This window comes from Microcaecilia unicolor, chromosome 2, assembly GCF_901765095.1.
Source record: "Microcaecilia unicolor chromosome 2, aMicUni1.1, whole genome shotgun sequence".
NCBI lineage: Eukaryota > Metazoa > Chordata > Amphibia > Gymnophiona > Siphonopidae > Microcaecilia > Microcaecilia unicolor.
Window position 1 is genome coordinate 104523322 of NC_044032.1, and position 18034 is coordinate 104541355.

General features: G+C 46.6%; 1 protein-coding gene across 1 annotated transcript in view; it reads left to right on the top strand.

The window, feature by feature from the left end:
* The window catches only part of KIF2A (kinesin family member 2A), a 443213-nt gene that overhangs the window by 360705 nt on the left and 64474 nt on the right, over positions 1-18034 (top strand). The window contains 1 exon segment of the mRNA XM_030193169.1: positions 10718-10831. Coding sequence (XP_030049029.1) covers positions 10718-10831 — 114 coding nt within the window.

Sequence of the window (18034 nt, forward strand, 5' to 3'; positions counted from 1 at the left end):
AAGATTTACAACGAGCAAGCACAGGCCTCATTGAAGTGGCCACTAAAATTAACTCCTCTCTTATGGAAGGACAGCTGCTAACAACACTAAAAAGAGCTGTGGTGCGCCCCCTACTGAAAAAGAGCTCACTGGACCAGGACAAGCTGGAAAACTACTGACCAGTCTCTAACATTATTTCCTGACAAAACTTATATAAAAAAGGACAGTCTACAGTCAACTCGACTGGTTAATTGAAAGTAATTGACTAGACCCATGTCAATCTGGCTTCAGACCTGGGTACAGAATGATACAGCTCTTGTGTCCCTTCTTGATGATCTGCGTCTGCCTCAATACTAGTGTTGCTCGATTTCTTGGCATCCTTTGACACCACAGATCATAATATCATGCTTACAAGACTGACAGAAATAGGTATCCGTAACACAGTATTTATTTGGTTCATATCCTATCTATCAGACAACAATCAGTTCTGTTCAGCAACAGCACATCATTACCTTGGGCACTGGACTGTGGGGTGCCACAGGTATCTATAGTGAGGCTTATTTTCAAAGCACTTAGCCTCCCAAAGTTCCATAGAAATCTGTGGCACTTAGCCTCCCAAAGTGCTTTGAAAATATGCCTCAGTGTCTCCCATTTTATTTGATATCTACCTCAAGCCTCTGGCTGAGCTGCTTCGATCAACAGACACAAAATTCTACATCTATTCTGATGATGTGCAACTACTCATACCCATTGAACCAGATCTACCCACAGCTCTGAGTAAACTGACTGCCTGCGTAACCGCAACTCAGAAATGGGCAAACAACAACAAACTTTGCCTAAACCCAAGTAAAACAGAGATTCTTTAGGTTCCAAACACAAGTGGACAAATACCTTTTGGGAAGTATGAACGCCCCCTAAAATCACAGGTCAGGAATCTTGGGATACTGCTAGACCAGTGGTTTCCAAACTTTTTTGGTTCACGGCACCCTTAATGTGTGAGCAATTTTTCGCGTGCAGCCCCCCCCCTCCCCCCCCCCCCACCCGGCCACAGCATCTATATATTATCAGACTTACAACAGCATTTCTCAAAAGATTACTTCTTCCAAATACTACCACATAAACGCTAATAGGAGCAAGTTCTTACTCTATTCTAATAACTGCAATGTTATAGAGGAAAAGACTTCAGACTCTCGGTCACAGCTGTTTGCACTTAAAACTAAAATAGCTGACCGCTCGGCTCCGCGTGTCTGATAATCAGTTCACGTTGGCGAGAATCCTCATTAGTCATGAAAACCTCTTGCACACCGGCATATCAATTCCATATGTTTGCTCATTGTGTGACAACTCTGAAAATACTTAGCTCTGGTTTTGTGCTGGGGCAAATCCAACTAGTCCGTACAGTGTAGCTCAGTCTCCCCATTTTATTTTTTCAGGTTGTCTTCATTAAAAAAAAACAAAACAGAGATAAGTCCTGTAATCACACACAAAAAAAAACATTTGTTGACTTTGTTCTGACCTCTTCCCCCTCCCCCATTTTTTGTTAAAGGCATCCTGTACCTAGGATTTCTCACTTGTGAAGACTTCATATCCTTGTTCTTGAAGAAAGCAAAATTATTTACCCTATAACTGATGTTTTATGAGGACAGGAGGATATCAGTCCTCATAAAAGCCCAGCTGACTACCCTAGGAGTTGGTTTTTCATAATAATAGCTTTATGCAGAATTGAGGTGGCCCAATGTGACACTGGTGTGGCAAGTCCCACACGTGTACACTAGAAAGCTGATAGACCATGGTTTACTTTCCTCTGATCTGGACTCCATCATATGACATCACCCACTTCTGAGGACTTACAACTTATCTAATTACAGGTAAGCAAATATGCTATCCTTACCTGGTGGGGCCCCTGATTACTTTTGGCCCTGATACAGCTCCTTCTGCTTATTCGTATGGACTGTGATTTCATGTTTCTGCAGAAAACAGAACCATTACACAATCACGTGTAAAATCCCTACAGAACTATGAACATTACTTTTATCCAACCCTCTTGCAGCATGTGAAAGAGAAACTAAGTTGGCAATTGACAGAGAAATGGGAAGTGATCTCAAGAATAGTAACATAGTAGATGACGGCAGAAAAAGACCTACACGGTCCATCCAGTCTGCCCAAGATAAACTCATGTGTATACCTTACCTTGATTTGTACCTGTCTTTCTCAGGGCACAGACCGTATAAGTCTGCCCAGCAGTTTTTCCTGCCTCCCAACCACCTGTCCCGCCTTCCATCACCGGCTCTGGCACAGACCGTATAAGTCTGCCCTCCCCTATCCACGCCTCCCAACCACCAACCCCTCTTCCCCCCACCTGCTCTGCCACCCAATTGTAGCTAAGCTTCTGAGGATCCATTCCTTCTGCACAGGATTCCTTTATGCACATCCCACGCATGTTTGAATTTCGTTACCGTTTTCATCGCCACCACCTCCAAGAATGCCTTCATTGGGCAGTTACTAGTAATTCAAAAATAGAAAAAGTGAAAAATACAAATTCCAAGTTAATGGCACTTTCATTTTAAAGCTAGTGCCATATGTATATAGCAAAAGAGTTAAGAAAATAAATGCCTTTCATAACTCACAGAAGAACAGTGTTCTTAGATTGCCTTATTTTTATAGCTTAGCACCTTTTAGACTTCTAATCAGTTCAGTTTTTGCTCAGGGTTATGCTTGTTTTCTGTCTAAAATAATTGCATATACCCCTTCTTTTTTCATTAAGTATAAACACAATGGAATGGGTAAAGGAATTAAATTTTGAAGCTTGTGAGTAATAGTAATATCAGTCCCCAAGGCTTCTAAAAGATAAGAATGGACAGTAGTTAAGATTAAAGACTTGATGATTGGTGCTACTATTAAGTTTGTATGGAATTATATGTCCAATAAATAGTAAATAACATCAGATAAAGGCCAAAATGGCCCATCTACTGAGCCTAAGAGTATGCATTGTGATGTGTCTGCTACTTTGTGCAGGGAACTCCCATACCTCCTTCATAAGGTTGCATAAACACATTTTTTCAGTACAATGTACATCAACTGAGTACACAGAGGCTTTGTTTGAAGTAGCTTTACAAATTAACTTAAAAATTTTGAGTCAAAAATTTTTTGAATTTCTTGGATAAGGTATAAAAAATGGATTTTGCTTAAATTCAGCTCATTAGCAACAAAATATTAAATTAGTGGATAGTATTTTTACAATACTATTTCAAGATTCATGGATAGTATTTTAGAGGTTCAAACCACTAATCTTAAGGCAGTGTAATACAGGCCTTTTTGTTTTTATATAGTAATTCATACAAATGAATGGTTTTCTTTTGTTCCTACTGTCTTCCATAACAGATCACATAAATATGATAATCGTTCTTTCTCTCCAGGCAGAACAGTAGAAAATATTTTGATGTTGAACCAAATAGAAATCTCAGCCTTTTAAGATATCTTACATGTACATGAACTGATCAACCCGGTCGGTGGCCTGTGCATGTGGTAAACCTCCGAGAGTCTGAGATTTTTGTCTGGATTTGATCTTTTGTAAAACCAACCCATGTACCAGTAATTGAAAGCAGTCATTTTAATGAGTGTGAAGTCTGAGGATGTTTCATTGTATAGTAATCAGAATCATTTGTGTCTTATATGAACTAAACTGAAGAAACCACAATTCTGTAACCATATACTTTGTAGATAACTGAATGTTCTATCCTTTTTGTTGACTGCTACAGATGAATTGTACATGAGTGTATTAGTTATTCTACTGTTTAGGTGGATTTGTACTTGGTATTCTTCAAGGACAAGCAGTCCTGTAATTCTCACAGATGGGTAACGTGGGTCCACATTGCCAGTCCGGAGCTTGTAATAAGCTTAAAAATAGGGCTTTGTGTGCAAGACACATTTCACCGCACATGCACAAATGCCTTCCCGCCCACTGCAAGAACACAGGACCAGCATTTCTTTAAGTTTTCTTTGTTTTATCGTGCTCACTAGGCCACATTTAGGCCTGAGATCCAGTTGGGTTTTTCCATTTTCTCTTTTCTGATGCTCTTCCTTTTTTTAGCACCATTGAGTCATTTGATTTGGCCACAGCTGTTTTTCATTTCATCGAAGGTTCCCAGAGGCTTCAAGCACTGCACTTGGTGCAACAGGACCATCTCTGGCAAGGACACCCATTCTTGGTGTCTACAGTGTTTGGGGCCTGATCATACATCTTTAAGCTGTATTCTCTTGTCTTCATATGAAGAAGAGAACACAGTTGGCCAGTGAGTTTGCGAGAGAGAATTTTTGGAGCCAGGTCAGAAGCCTTGATATCCGTGTCAACATTGGGTGAGTCTATCCATATGACTGCAAGACCCTTGCACATTGTGAATGACTGTGCATTGAGTGGATCCTGCCTCGACACCAGCCGCTATGTAGGCCTTCTGGGACCGATCGGCGTTGGACCCAACCCTGAGGCAATGAGAGGACTCTGTTGTCCTCTTCAGCACCAGGGAGCATTGATGCCAGACAGTGGAAGAAGCATTGGCATCGATCCCCCTCGACACATACCGGGAGCTCTGGGATATCAAGGATTTCACCTGTCCCCAAGAAGCGTGAACACCAAGAGGACTGCGCCCCCTATATACAGGAGGTGCCAATGCATGGGTTTCCACACAGCCAGGACCAGGCACCCACTTTGACCCCACAGATTCATCTGCCTGTTTCTACACCGGCACCTCAGCCTTTCCTGATGTTGACCCTCAATGAGCACCTCCAGGCCTTGGCCCCTGAGCTTTTAATGGGGTTCTTGTAGATTGTATCAGCTTCTGGGGTGCTTGCGCAAGCCATGCCTCTTGCTACAGTTCCAAATGTCCATCAGCCTGTGGTTAGGTCTCTAATGTCTCTTGCAATCTCTGTGTCGACTGCCACCTGTGTTGGCACTCCCTTGACATTGGTGGAGAAAGCTTTGCCAGAGTTCAGACTGGAGCCAACACCTTCTCGGGATCATGGTACCTTTACGTCAAGGCGGGCTCGATCTCAGCCCTCCCACGAGGAAATCTTGGCTGACACCGATGAGGAGCACTCATGGGACTCATAAGAGGATCCACAGTATTTTTCAGAGGAGGAATCCTATGGCATCCTATCTGAGCCCTCCCCTCCACATGAAAGAAGGAAGCCGCCACCTGAGAGCCTTTCCTTCCTCTGTTTTGAAAAGAAGCTGACAGCTGCTATCCCAATTCCTTTGGAAGTGGAGAGCGAGCCCATGGCTAAAATGTTCATGGTCCTAGACTACAACTTTCCTCCTAGAGATCTTACAGGATGATCAGGTGAAGAACTGGGAGGTCCTCTGTCAGTCCCTCTCAGCCCCAAAAAGATTGATACCATGTACCGGATTCAGTCTTCCACTGGCTTTTCATAGGCCCCCAGTTGCCACCTCATTCCCTAGTGGTAGAATCCACGCTCAAAAGGGCCAGGAGTTCTAGGGACTACGCTTCGGCGCCCCCTGGTAGAGAAGCTAGAACCCTAGATTCTTTTGGGTGAAAGATGTATCAGGCCTGTTCATTTCCCGTATCCAATTGTACCAGCTCTACATGAGCCTGTACTTGCGGTCCTTAGTTCGCAGTATGTCTAATTTTGCAGACTCTCCCACTGGAGCAGGCTGAATCTGTTTGCCAGCTGGTCAAGCAGCAGAAGGCGTGCCGTACGTTCTTGGCCAGAGGCACCTATGACACTTTTGATGTTGCCTCTAGGAGCTCTGCCTACAGTATAGCGATGCGCAGACTCTCATGGCTGCGTATCTCTGACTTGGATCCGGAGGCACAGCAGAGATTGATGGATGCCACATGCTGGGGGACATAATCCTTTTGGAGAGAAGGTAGAGGAGGTCAATGACCTCATCAAGAAGCATACAGATACCATCAATTCTCTCTCCGCTGGGTGCCTTCTGTACCTGCCTCTTTTGGCAAGTCGAAGAGGAGTACTTATTACTCACAGAGGCATAACCCTTCTTCTTGCCAGCCTTTGCAGACTTAGCTCCAGTGCGCTCATTCTTGTCAACAGTGTGTACCTAATTCCCAGACAGCTCCCTTGTCAAAGTAGAGGCTGGCTTCAGCAGAGCACAGCTGCGGTAAAAGTGTCTATCCCGGATGACTTGCCAGTCGGGGGGAGAGGCTGAAGTTTTACCAACAAAGGTGACTCCTTGTGAGCTCCAACCGGTGAGTTCTTCAAATAGTCTGTCTCTGTTACGCCGTGCATTGACTTCAGATACCACCAGATTGCCCACCAAGAGTACATCACTTCAGCTCTCAGCACAAGCAGTTACTTGCAGAGGAACTCTCTCCGCCTTTCTCAAGGCTTGTGTGGTCAAACCCATTCCAATAAGAGAAGAAGGCAGGGGAATCCATTCCAGGTACTTCCTTATTAAAAAAAAAAAACGGAGAATGGGTTCCATACTAGACCTGAAGGGCCTGAACAAATTCCTGGTCAAAAGTTCAGGATGGTTTCCTGGGCACCTCGCTTCCCATGCTTCAGGAAAATGATTGGCTGTGCTCTCTGGACTTAAAGGATGCTTATACTCTTACCTTGATACTTCCAGCTCACAGAAGGTATCTTCAGTTTCAGCTGGGGACACGTCTCTTCCAGTATCATGTGTTTGCCTTTTGGCCTCGTGTCGGCACCCGGGGTTTTCACCGTCTTGCAGTAGTTGCAGCATTGGTACACACGGATTCCCAATCTCAACAGCTGACTGGTTAAGAGCGTGTTGCGGGGCGGGGCTCAGAAGTCTATGCAGAGTACTATTCCGGTGTTAGAGCTACTAGGGTTCATTTTAAACTACCCTAAGTCCCATCTGCTCCCTGTGCAGCAATTGGAGTTCATTGGATCTTTGCTAAACACACAGTCTGCTCATGCTTTTCTTCTTGTGGCACGGGCAGATGCTCTTGTTGCCCTCGCCACTCAAGTCTGAGCAGCTTGGCAGGTCACAGCCCAACAGATGTTGAGGTGGTTGGGCCACGTGGCTTCTAGTGTTCATGTGACACCCATGTCACATCTTCACATGAGAACTGCTCAAGAACCCTAGCCTCCCAGTGTTGTCAGGCCACAGGGAACCTAGAGGATGTCATCTGAGTTCTGCTAGATCTGGTTCAGTCCCTACCCTGATGGACAGTTCGATCCTGTTTGACTCTGGGGTTCTCATTCCAAATTCCACAGCTCTACAGGCTTTCAGGGATTGGCTGAACAACCAGGTTGTACTCATTCAAACAGTCAGGTTGCCATGTACTACATAAACAAGCAGGGGGGCACCAGATCACACCCTCTGTGTCTCCGGATGTGACGTTGGGTGCTCCAATGTGGGATGCTCCTCAAGGCCACTTACCTGGTGGGAAAATTCAATAGCCTGGCTGACAGACAGCAGAATCATGCAACTGCTTGACTGGTCCCTCAGCATGGCCGTGGATCTCTTTGCCACTCAGTCCAATCACAAAGTCCCTCAGTTCTGTTCCAGGCTCTAAGCCCACGGATGCCTTCCTTCTTCATTGAGTAACAGACCTTCTATATGTGTATCCACCCATTCCTCTTGTGGGGAAGACTTTGCTGAAACTCAGCAGGACCATGATCTTGATTGCTCCCTACTGGCCCCTACAGATCTGGTTCCCTCTTCTTCTGAAGTTATCCTGCGAAGAACCATGGAGATTGGAGTGTTTTCCAATGAGGAATCTTTTCTACATTCCAACCTCCGATCTCTAGCCCTCACAGCCTGAATACTGAGAGTTTAGAATTTGCTTCCTTTCATCTTCCTGAGGGTGTCTCCAGGGTTTTGCTGGCTTCAAGAAAAGATTCCACCAAGAGAATTGCTCTTTCAAATGGGGGAGGTTTATCGTTTGGTGTGAGGGCAAGGCCCTAGATCCTATTTACTGCTCTACGCAGACCCAGCTTGAATACCTTCTGCACCTTGCTGAGTCTGGTCTGAAGACCAACTCTGTAAGGGTTCACCTCGGTGTAATTAGTGCTTACCATCATCATGTTGTAGAGGGTAAGCCCGTCTCTGGACAGCCTGTAGTTGTTCGCTTCATGAGAGACTTGCTGTTGATGTTTGGGTGTGCTTACGAGTATCACACATTAGACAATCACCCCCGTAAGAGCTTATACCCCAGCTGACTATTGCTGGAACACACACGCTCTTGGGTTTGTTTCTTACACTAACAAATAATGCTTACTCAGAAGTGAAATAAAAAGAAAAGTTTATCCTTCAAACAAGTAAATAGTAGCTCAAGTAGAGGCTTATAGCAAGTCTGAAATACAGAAAAGAAATGATTAGAGAGACACCCTTGTCTCCAAGCCAGTTCACTGCCTTGGGAACAAAGAAACCCCCCCAAACACTAGTCTGTCATATTTATACAATGCCTATTATACAATAATCCGGAAAATAATTACCATTTTAGTACATCCCACTAACCAATCATCTACCTTCCCATTCCAACACATCTGACTTCTACCAATTTTCAGTCCATACCCTAATTCTTAGAATAGCAGTTATGCCACCCCATCTGACCCTGAGTCACAAAATCATGCTGCCTTCACCCATCTACTAGAAACTTATCTCCCACCATACCTTCTGTCACAAATTCCATGACCCCCCTCCTAATGCTACTTCAGCAGTTTTTTTGTATCACATGTCCAACTGTAACTAAGTTTTTTTTGCTGTAACAGCTGACCTGTGGTTGAATTAGCAGACTGTTCCCATCTTCCCCTTTTCACTATCTAGATATAATGTGGTTTCAAACTGTATAGAATACAAGATATCTTGACCCAAAGATTAATATAAATATCCATTAAAGCTATCTTAATTATATTGGACCACTCTATATACATGTACTTATCTACTAACAGCTTGTAACTAAGTTCACAACCAATAAATTCTTAAACTGTCTCGTACAGTAACATTGGTCAGCAAAAATACAGGGAAAAAAACCCAGGTTATTTTTCCCAGTCTTGTGATGCACCTCCCTCCCCAAGATCTTCCATAACTTTCTCAACACCCACACACATCTGTATCGGTGAAGGGTCCACATCCCCTTCTCCCATCGCTTGCCCAACAAATCATGCTAAATGTGTAAACATGTTTTAGGTCCAAGCTAGTCAGTGTGGGTCATATGGCTGTCTCTGCAAAATTCCACAAGGCTACCCTGAGCCTGATCTAGTTAGCAAGGATTGAAAACAGCACACAGCATAAGTGTGGGGGTGAGGGAGGGATGAAATAAATCTTACAGGTAACCGTTGTTTCATTATTCAGAGGGGTGCTCTGAAAATACAAACAATAAGGGTCCTAGCCCACCCACCAAGTTCCCTACATTGACAAAGCCCCCCCCCCCCCCCCCCGTCAGACCTCCACCTGTGTCATAGGACCTCAACATTATTCTCACCCAGCTGATGAAAACTCCACTTGATTCCTGTCATCTGAAGTACTTGACCTGGAAGGTCATATTTTTTGTGGCTGTTACTTCAGCAGGCAGGATCAGTGAGCTTAAGGCCTTAGAAGCAGATGCACGTTATATAAAGATTCATCACAACAGAGAAGTCCTACTCACACACCCTAAGTTCCTACCTAAAGTTGTGTCGGAGTTCCATTTGAACCAGGCAATTCTCTGGTCAACATTCTTCCCCCAACCTCATGTCCATCCTGGTGAACGCACACTGCACAGCTTGGACCTTAAGCGAACATTGGCCTTTTACTTTGAGCGGACTAGGCCCTACAGACAGTTGACCCAGCTTTTTGTTTCTTTTGATCCCAACAGGATGGGGGTCGCTATCGGGGAAATGCACCATTTCCAATTGGCTGCCAGATTGCATTTCTTTCACTTATACCTAGGCTAGGCTGAACCTTGAGGATCAAGCAAGGGCTCATAGTATCGGAGCCATGGCTGTTTTGGTAGCCCACTTGAGATCAGCCTCAGTTGAAGACATTTGCAAGGCTGTGACGTGGTCTTCACTGCTCAAATTCATGTGATTACTGCCTTGAGCAGGATACCCGACGCAACAGTCTGTTTGAACTGACAGTTCTGCAGAATTTGTTTGGGGTCTAGAATCCAACTCCACCATCATAGGCCCATTTTGTTCTGTTCCAGGCTGCACTCTCACTCAGATTGTATATAGTTTCAGGTTACTATATTTGCATTCGTCGTTGCAAGGTCCAATTGACCACTGATGGTTGTTTTTGGTGAGCCTGGTAGTTGGAGATTCTCATATGTGGAATTATAGGCCTGCTTGTCCTCAGTGAAAGTGAAAATACTTAGGTATTCTCTGAAGACAGCAAGCCTTATGTTCTAACATACCCTCCCACCTCCCCTTAGAGTTGTCTCCTTTTTATTATGCTTTATATTGTACTGCTGGTCCCGCGCTCTTGCAACAGGCCAGAAGGCATTCACATATGTGAGGTGGTGCACGTCTCACTCTCAAAGACCTATTTTTAAGCTTGTTACAAGCTCCAGACAGGCAACGCGGACCCGCTTACTCATCTGTAAGACTATAAGGCCTGCCCTGCTTTTTTCAGAGAATACCTGCTACAGGTAAATATCTTTGCTTTTTCTAAGCACGTTCATGTCCTCTTCATACAGTTTATTTTTTGGTTCTCAGAAAATCTTTTAGTGCATAGTGCTGAATAAAAGTACATTATTCAAGTAGTCTTTACACATATTTTTTTTTAATTTGCCGCTGTATCTTGATGCTGCAGAGTAAAGGAATTTGGAATTAGTCCTTCGGACATTCCCTTCTCACAGGGTAGCAGCAGTCGCTCTGATCTCTCTCCTTCCTATGAGTATGATGACTTTTCTCCTACACTCACCAGGTCTATTTCAATCTATACATTACATCCATAACCTTTTGTTTTACATTTCTACAGAGCTGCACAAATTTCAAAATACATATTATTTTATTTCCCAAATCATACCTTTTCATATGGGTTGTATTGCATGATCTAGTGCTTCATCTTCAAGATTTTTATTTTCCTTCCCTCTCCCACCCCTAAAATCTGACATTTAAATGTTGTAGTACTCAAGCTTGCTATTTCCCTTCTTGTTAATGAAATGGTGATGTTACCTTTTACAGACTGCAACAGACCTTGCTTTTCAGATGATATGGGTTTGACTTAAACCTGTATTACTACATTGTGTGCATAACAGGTCTTAATTAGAAACAATACAAATAATATATTTACTAGGTCAAAAAAGTTTTTATTCATTAATATCAAAGATTATGAAAAAAATAACACATGAAATATATAAAAAAAATATATATAAATGTGATGTGCTCAGAAAAATAGAATGTGGCCAAAATGTGCACATAAGCATTCCTTGTATATATGTTATGCAAAAGACAATTGGTATAAAGAGCACTTATCGTCCAAGTCACTCAATTCATACTTTCCATATAGAATGTGCTCTCCATATCCCTCCACATGATTCCAAGTCTGTTTCAGTGAACGCTTATGAAAAAGGAATAATTAAATTCCACCGATAACAGGGTAAATAGTTCCAACTTGGATCCAGGTTTCGCCTAAACAGGCTTCTTCAGAGGATTCCACCCAAAATGCTGGCTGGTAGCTCAAATCTTCAAAATGGTGGTGGACTTTGATTATTCCTTTTTCATAAGCATTCACTGAAATAGCCTTGGAATCATGTGGAGGGATATGGCAAGCACATTCTATATAAGTTTGAATTGAGTGACTTGGAAGGAAATCGCCATTAAGGTAAGTGTTCGTTATACCAATTGTCTTTTTTTGACGTGGTAAAATAATATTGGTATTGTTAAATCTTTATTGTCTAGGTTATATAGATAGATAGTGTGTGTGTGTGTGTGTATACAGTGCAATCCGCTTAATTGCAAAGGTCTGGGACCAAAGAAATACATGCAGTTAACCGGAGCGTGCACTTAACCGTTGTGACCCAAAGAAGCTTGACATCTGATAAACATTTCCATATCATCATGCTGATCAATCCATAGACTGGTGGGTTGTGTCCATCTGTAACAAATACAGAAGAAACCTGTCTTCGCAAAAACAACAATAATCAAAAACAGCGAAGATGACGCACAATAACAATAAAGTGAAAAAATGGAAAGGAAGATGAAAACAGGACAAAACATAACAAAATTTTTAACAAAGAAACAAACAAAAAAATTGAAACAAAAAAAATTGAAAATTGCAAAAATATGCACATAAAAAGAAAAGAAGAAAACACAAAATATGTGTATAAACAAAATCAAAAATCAGAAGAAGACGACACAAGAATGATGCAAAAAATGAATAATTAAGATAATTTATTAAGGTGATATGACTCGACACAGCTGTGTTTCGGCCAAACCGGCCTGCATCAGGAGTCTTTTACACCATGTGTGTATTCTCTGGCAATGTAAATTCTTGTAAGGAATTCAATGAAATTTTATTCAATAACACTCTACCTTTAAAAAGGCTGTGTGCGTAGTTTGACAACAATCGTAATGAAGAATTCTGGTGTGAAAAGTGTAGCTATATCTTGTGGAGCAGAGTTTCAAAGCTACTGGCGTTCACCGGCAATCAAATTAAATGACGTATGTATTTACCAGCAGGTGGAGATAGAGAGCAAAGCTTTTGCCTCCCTATATGTGGTCATGTGCTGCCGGAAACTCCTCAGTATGTTCTCTATCTCAGCAGGTGGTGGTCACACACAGCAGTAGCTCTGGCTAGGTCTCCAAGCCTAATTTTTAGGTTTTGTTGAGTACCTGGGGTTGAGGGCTCTTCTTGAGCAAGTGCAAACCTGGTGGCGCCAGGTCCCTCCTTTTCTCCCCCCTCCCGCTGGCTCCGTTAAAAAAAAAAAAAAATTTTGAACGTCCTTAAGGGCGTTTATTTCGACGTTTATTTAAACGTTAATTGCAGCTGCTCACTGGGACACCAGGTCGTTACAGCTCGGAGCGAGAAGCAGGTAATTTTTACCTTTTTATAGCGGGCAGGGGGTTCCCCGATCGATCTCCACGTGGCCTATGGCATCGGAGGGCAAGGGCGCGAAGAATCGCTCCCCGGACTGCGTGTGCGCTTCTAGCGGGGATGCGGGGGTCTTAAAGTCTGATTCGCCCTTGTTGGGTGTCAGTTTGGAGGCCGGTCAGTGTCCCGGGTCTTCCTCTGGTGCGGGGTTTTTCACGCCATAAACGCCCATCCCCCGCTGCTCGCCTCCGCCATCTTGGCCGGCCACTCTGCTCGGACGGCTTCTTCTTGGGCCGCCCTTGAGCTGGGAGAAGTTAATGCCATGGCCGCCCTTGATTTGGGCGACGGCAAAAAAGCGGCTAAAGTTAAGCGCCGTTCTTCCCGCGCGGCTCCTTCGCGGAGTGTCGCGCCGGACGCCATCTTAGATGCACAGCATGTTTCTCCCCCGCTCTTGCGAGCGCCGGTTGAGGGTGCGTCTAGGGCTGTGGCCCAGGCTGCTGAAGTGCACAGTCTGGGGGGTTTCTCCCCCGAGTTTATTTTGCTGCTGCATCAGGCCTTCCTTATGCAAAACGCTGCCCCTTCTCCCTTGTCTGATAAAGGGGTTGAGGCCCCCGGAAGTAAACGCCCTCGGGTGGATTCCCAGGCCTTAGAGGACTCTGTTTCCTCTGATGTAGATGAGGGCAGCGTATCTGAGTTCTCCCAACGGTCCTTTGGGGATTCCTTGGAGGAGACGGATTCCCGCTCGGATGGAGCGGATGACCCCTCTGCAGCGCGGATCTTTCGCTCAGAGGATTTGCCCAACCTGTTAGTGCAGGCCATGAGCATTTTGAAGATTTCCTTCCCGGAGGACGTCTCTCCCTCAGCCCCTGTTGGCTCCGCCATTATGCTGGGGATGAAGCGCCCGCCTAGAACCTTCCACGTGCATGATGCCATGCACACCTTAATTTCAGCTCAATGGGATGTCCCGGAAGCAAGCCTCAAAGTGGCTAGGGCTATGTCCCGCCTCTATCCTTTGCCTGAAAGTGAACGGGAGGCCTTTCTTTGGCCTACCGTGGATTCTTTAATCACTGCGGTGACTAAGAAAACGGCGTTGCCGGTGGAAGGTGGCACGGCCCTAAAGGACGCCCAAGACAGAAGATTGGAGGCGGCCTTAAGGTCGTCCTTCGAGGCGGCTGCCTTAAGTTTGCAGGCCTCAGTTTGCGGCTCCTATGTGACCAGGGCGTGCCTGACGATTGTGCAGCGGGCTTCCCCCTCAGGTCCTTCCTTGAGGGCTGATTGGCCGGCCCTGGAATCGGGCTTGGCTTATTTGGCAGACTTACTGTATGATGTCTTGAGAGCCTCAGCTAAAGGTATGGCTCAGACAGTCTCTGCGCGGCGGTGGCTTTGGCTGAAACATTGGTCTGCGGACCACGCCTCTAAGTCCCGCCTGGCTAAGTTGCCTTTTAAAGGCAAGCTGCTCTTTGGGGTCGAGCTGGACAAAATTGTGACCGATCTCGGCACGTCTAAGGGCAAGAGGTTACCAGAGGTCAGGGCTCGGGCCAGTGCTCGCCCCGGTATCTCCAGAGGACGGTTTCAGGAAGCCCGTCGGTACCGCCCGGGCAAGTCGGGCTCCTCTGCCCCCTCTTCCTTCAAGAGGAACTTCTCCCCCAAGCAGCATTCCTTTCGCAGAGACCGCCGTCCCGGAGGTGCTTCCTCCGGTCCTCCCCCAGGGTCTCGTACCCAATGACGGGGTCCTGGTCCATGGCCCAGTGCAGATTGGAGGACGCCTGTCCTCATTTCTGGGCGAGTGGACCAGGGTAACTTCAGACGCTTGGGTGCTGGAAGTCATCAGAGACGGCTACAAGCTAGAGTTCTGCCGACCCTTAAGAGACGGGTTTGTACTCTCTCCCTGCAAGTCTCCGGTCAAAGCTGTGGCAGTGCAGCAGACCTTGGACAATCTGATCCGCCTGGGTGCGGTCATTCCGGTGCCAGAAAATCAGCTTGGCAAGGGACGTTACTCCATTTACTTTGTGGTACCAAAGAAAGGAGGTTATGCAGAGTGCGGCAAAGCTGTGGACTGGGTGATTGCTCTTTTGAGCTCCCTGGGGTGGATCATCAACTGGGAGAAAAGCCAGCTGCGCCCGACTCAGTCCCTGGAGTATCTGGGAGTTCGATTCGACACCCAAGTGGGCAGAGTGTTCCTGCCGGACAATCGGACAATCGGATTGTCAAACTTCAGGCTCAGGTGGACCAGTTCCTAGTAGCGTCTCCTCTTCGGGCTTGGGACTATGTGCAGCTGTTGGGCTCTATGATGGCCACGATGAAAGTAGTGCCCTGGGCTAGGGCTCATATGAGACCACTACAACTCTCTCTGCTGCAGCGCTGGACTCCGGTGTCAGAGGATTATGCTGTGCGCCTTCCTTTGGACCCAGCAGTGCTCAAGGCGCTGAGCTGGTGGCTGAAGACAGACAAGTTGTCTGCAGGGATGCCTCTTGTGACCCCGGAGTGGATTGTCGTCACGACGGACGCCTCTTTGACGGGCTGGGGAGCCCACTGCTTGGGAAGGACAGCGCAGGGGCTCTGGTCTCCTGCAGAGGCAAAGTGGTCTATCAACCTCCTGGAACTCAGAGCCATTCGGTTGGCGCTTTTGGAGTTCCTCCCGGTACTGGCGTTGAAGCCAGTACGGGTCCTGTCGGAGAATGCCACGGCTGTGGCCTATGTCAACCGCCAGGGAGGTACCAAGAGCGCCCCTCTAGCCAAGGAAGCCATGAATCTATGCCAGTGGGCAGAAGCGAACCTGGAACAGCTGTCAGCGGCCCACATTGCCGGAGTCATGAATGTCAAGGCGGACTTTCTCAGTCGCCATACCTTGGATCCCGGAGAGTGGCAGTTATCGGCTCAGGCGTTCTTGGACATCACAAAGCTCTGGGGCCAGCCAAGCCTAGATCTGATGGCGTCATCGGCCAATTGCAGAGGACGGGACCCTCGATCTCTGGGAGTAGATGCTCTTCTTCAACAGTGGCCGACACAGGAGCTTCTCTATGTGTTCCCGCCCTGGCACATGTTGGGCAGGGTACTAGACCGGGTGGCAAAGCATCCGGGCCGAATAATCCTGGTGGGTCCGGACTGGCCCAGACGTCCTTGGTATGCGGACTTGATAAGGCTATCAGTGGACGACCCTCTGCGGCTGCCAGTGGAGCAGGGCCTGTTGCATCAGGGTCCCGTGGTGATGGAGGATCCCTTCCCCTTTGGTCTTATGGCTTGGCTATTGAGCGGCAGCGTCTGAGGAAGAAGGGCTTCTCAGACAAGGTCATCTCCACTATGCTGAGAGCGAGGAAGCGCTCTACTTCTACTGCTTACGCCAGGGTTTGGCGTACCTTTGCAGCGTGGTGTGAAGCAGGCTCACTTTCTCCCTTCACTGCTCCAATTTCTTCAGTGCTGGCGTTCCTGCAAGAAGGTCTGGAGAAGGGCCTGTCGCTCAGTTCCCTTAAAGTCCAGGTGGCGGCTTTGGCTTGCTTCAGGGGCCGCCTGAAGGGTGCTTCCCTGGCTTCGCAGCCAGATGTGGTACGTTTTCTCAAGGGAGTTAATCACCTGCGCCCTCCTCTGCACTCAGTGGTGCCTGCGTGGAATCTCAACCTGGTGCTAAGAGCCTTGCAGAAGCCGCCTTTTGAACCCTTGTCGAGGGCATCTCTGAAAGACCTGACATTGAAAGCAGTCTTTTTGGTGGCTATCACTTCAGCCAGAAGAGTTTCCGAGCTCCAGGCACTCTCATGTCGAGAGCCTTTTCTGCAGTTCACGGAGGCAGGAGTGACTATTCGCACAGTGCCTTCCTTCCTGCCCAAGATTGTTTCTCGCTTCCATGTGAATCAGCAGCTCTGTCTCCCTTCCTTTCGTAGGGAGGACTACCCAGAGGAATACTCTGCTCTCAAATATCTGGATGTGCGACGAGTCATCATCAGATACTTGGAAGTGACCAATGATTTCCGGAAATCGGATCATCTGTTTGTCCTGTTTGCAGGTCCTCGTAAGGGTCTGCAGGCTGCTAAGCCTACAGTGGCAAGATGGGTCAAGGAAGCCATTGCAGCGGCTTATGTGACCGCGGGGAAGGTGCCGCCTATTCAGCTGAAGGCTCACTCCACTAGAGCTCAGGCGGCCTCGATGGCAGAGGCCGGGTCCGTCTCCTTGGAAGAGATATGCAAGGCGGCAACTTGGGCATCGGCCCATACCTTCTCCAAGCATTACCGCTTGGCTGTGGCTGCTCGGGCGGAGGCCCGGTTTTGAGCTTCAGTGTTGCGGTCAGGGATTTCAATGTCCCGCCCTGGGTGAGTACTGCTTCGGTACATCCCTCCAGTCTATGGATTGATCAGCATGATGATATGTAAGGTAAAATTATGTATCATACCTGATAATTTTCTTTCCATTAATCATAGCTGATCAATCCATAGCTCCTCCCAGATATCTGTACTGTTTATATTCTGGTTGCATTTCAGGTTCAAGTTTAGTCTTCAGTTCCTGTTCAGGAGGACTTCGTGTTCAAGTTTTTTCAATTGGATTCTTCAAGAGTTGAGACGAGTTTGTGTTTCAGTGAGCTGCTGCATTCCTCTCCCCTCTGTTTTACGGGGCTGGATTGAGACATAAATTCTGCTGGCGCTCCCTCCCGCTTCGTGCGGCTGTAGGGCAGCTTTGTACCCCTCCCGCTTCAGCGGTGTTAGGGTCAGTCAGCTCCTCCCGCGGTTGCGGTTGCAGGATAAGCCAGATCCCCCCGCATCGGCGGGGTGGTGTCCCTCCCCTGCTCCGCGGGGATGAGCTGGGTTAATTCCCCTCCCCCGTTTCGGCGGTGGTGAGCTGGGCAGAGTGTCCCTTTGTGGGTGTAATTCTCTAAGTGCTGAGTCCTGCGGATGGAGCTTTGATATCGACATACTGAGGAGTTTCCGGCAGCACATGACCACATATAGGGAGGCAAAAGCTTTGCTCTCTATCTCCACCTGCTGGTAGATGGACACAACCCACCAGTCTATGGATTGATCAGCTATGATTAATGGAAAGAAAATTATCAGGTATGATACATAATTTTACCATGTACAGTACTGTTTACTATATGTACAGTATACAGTC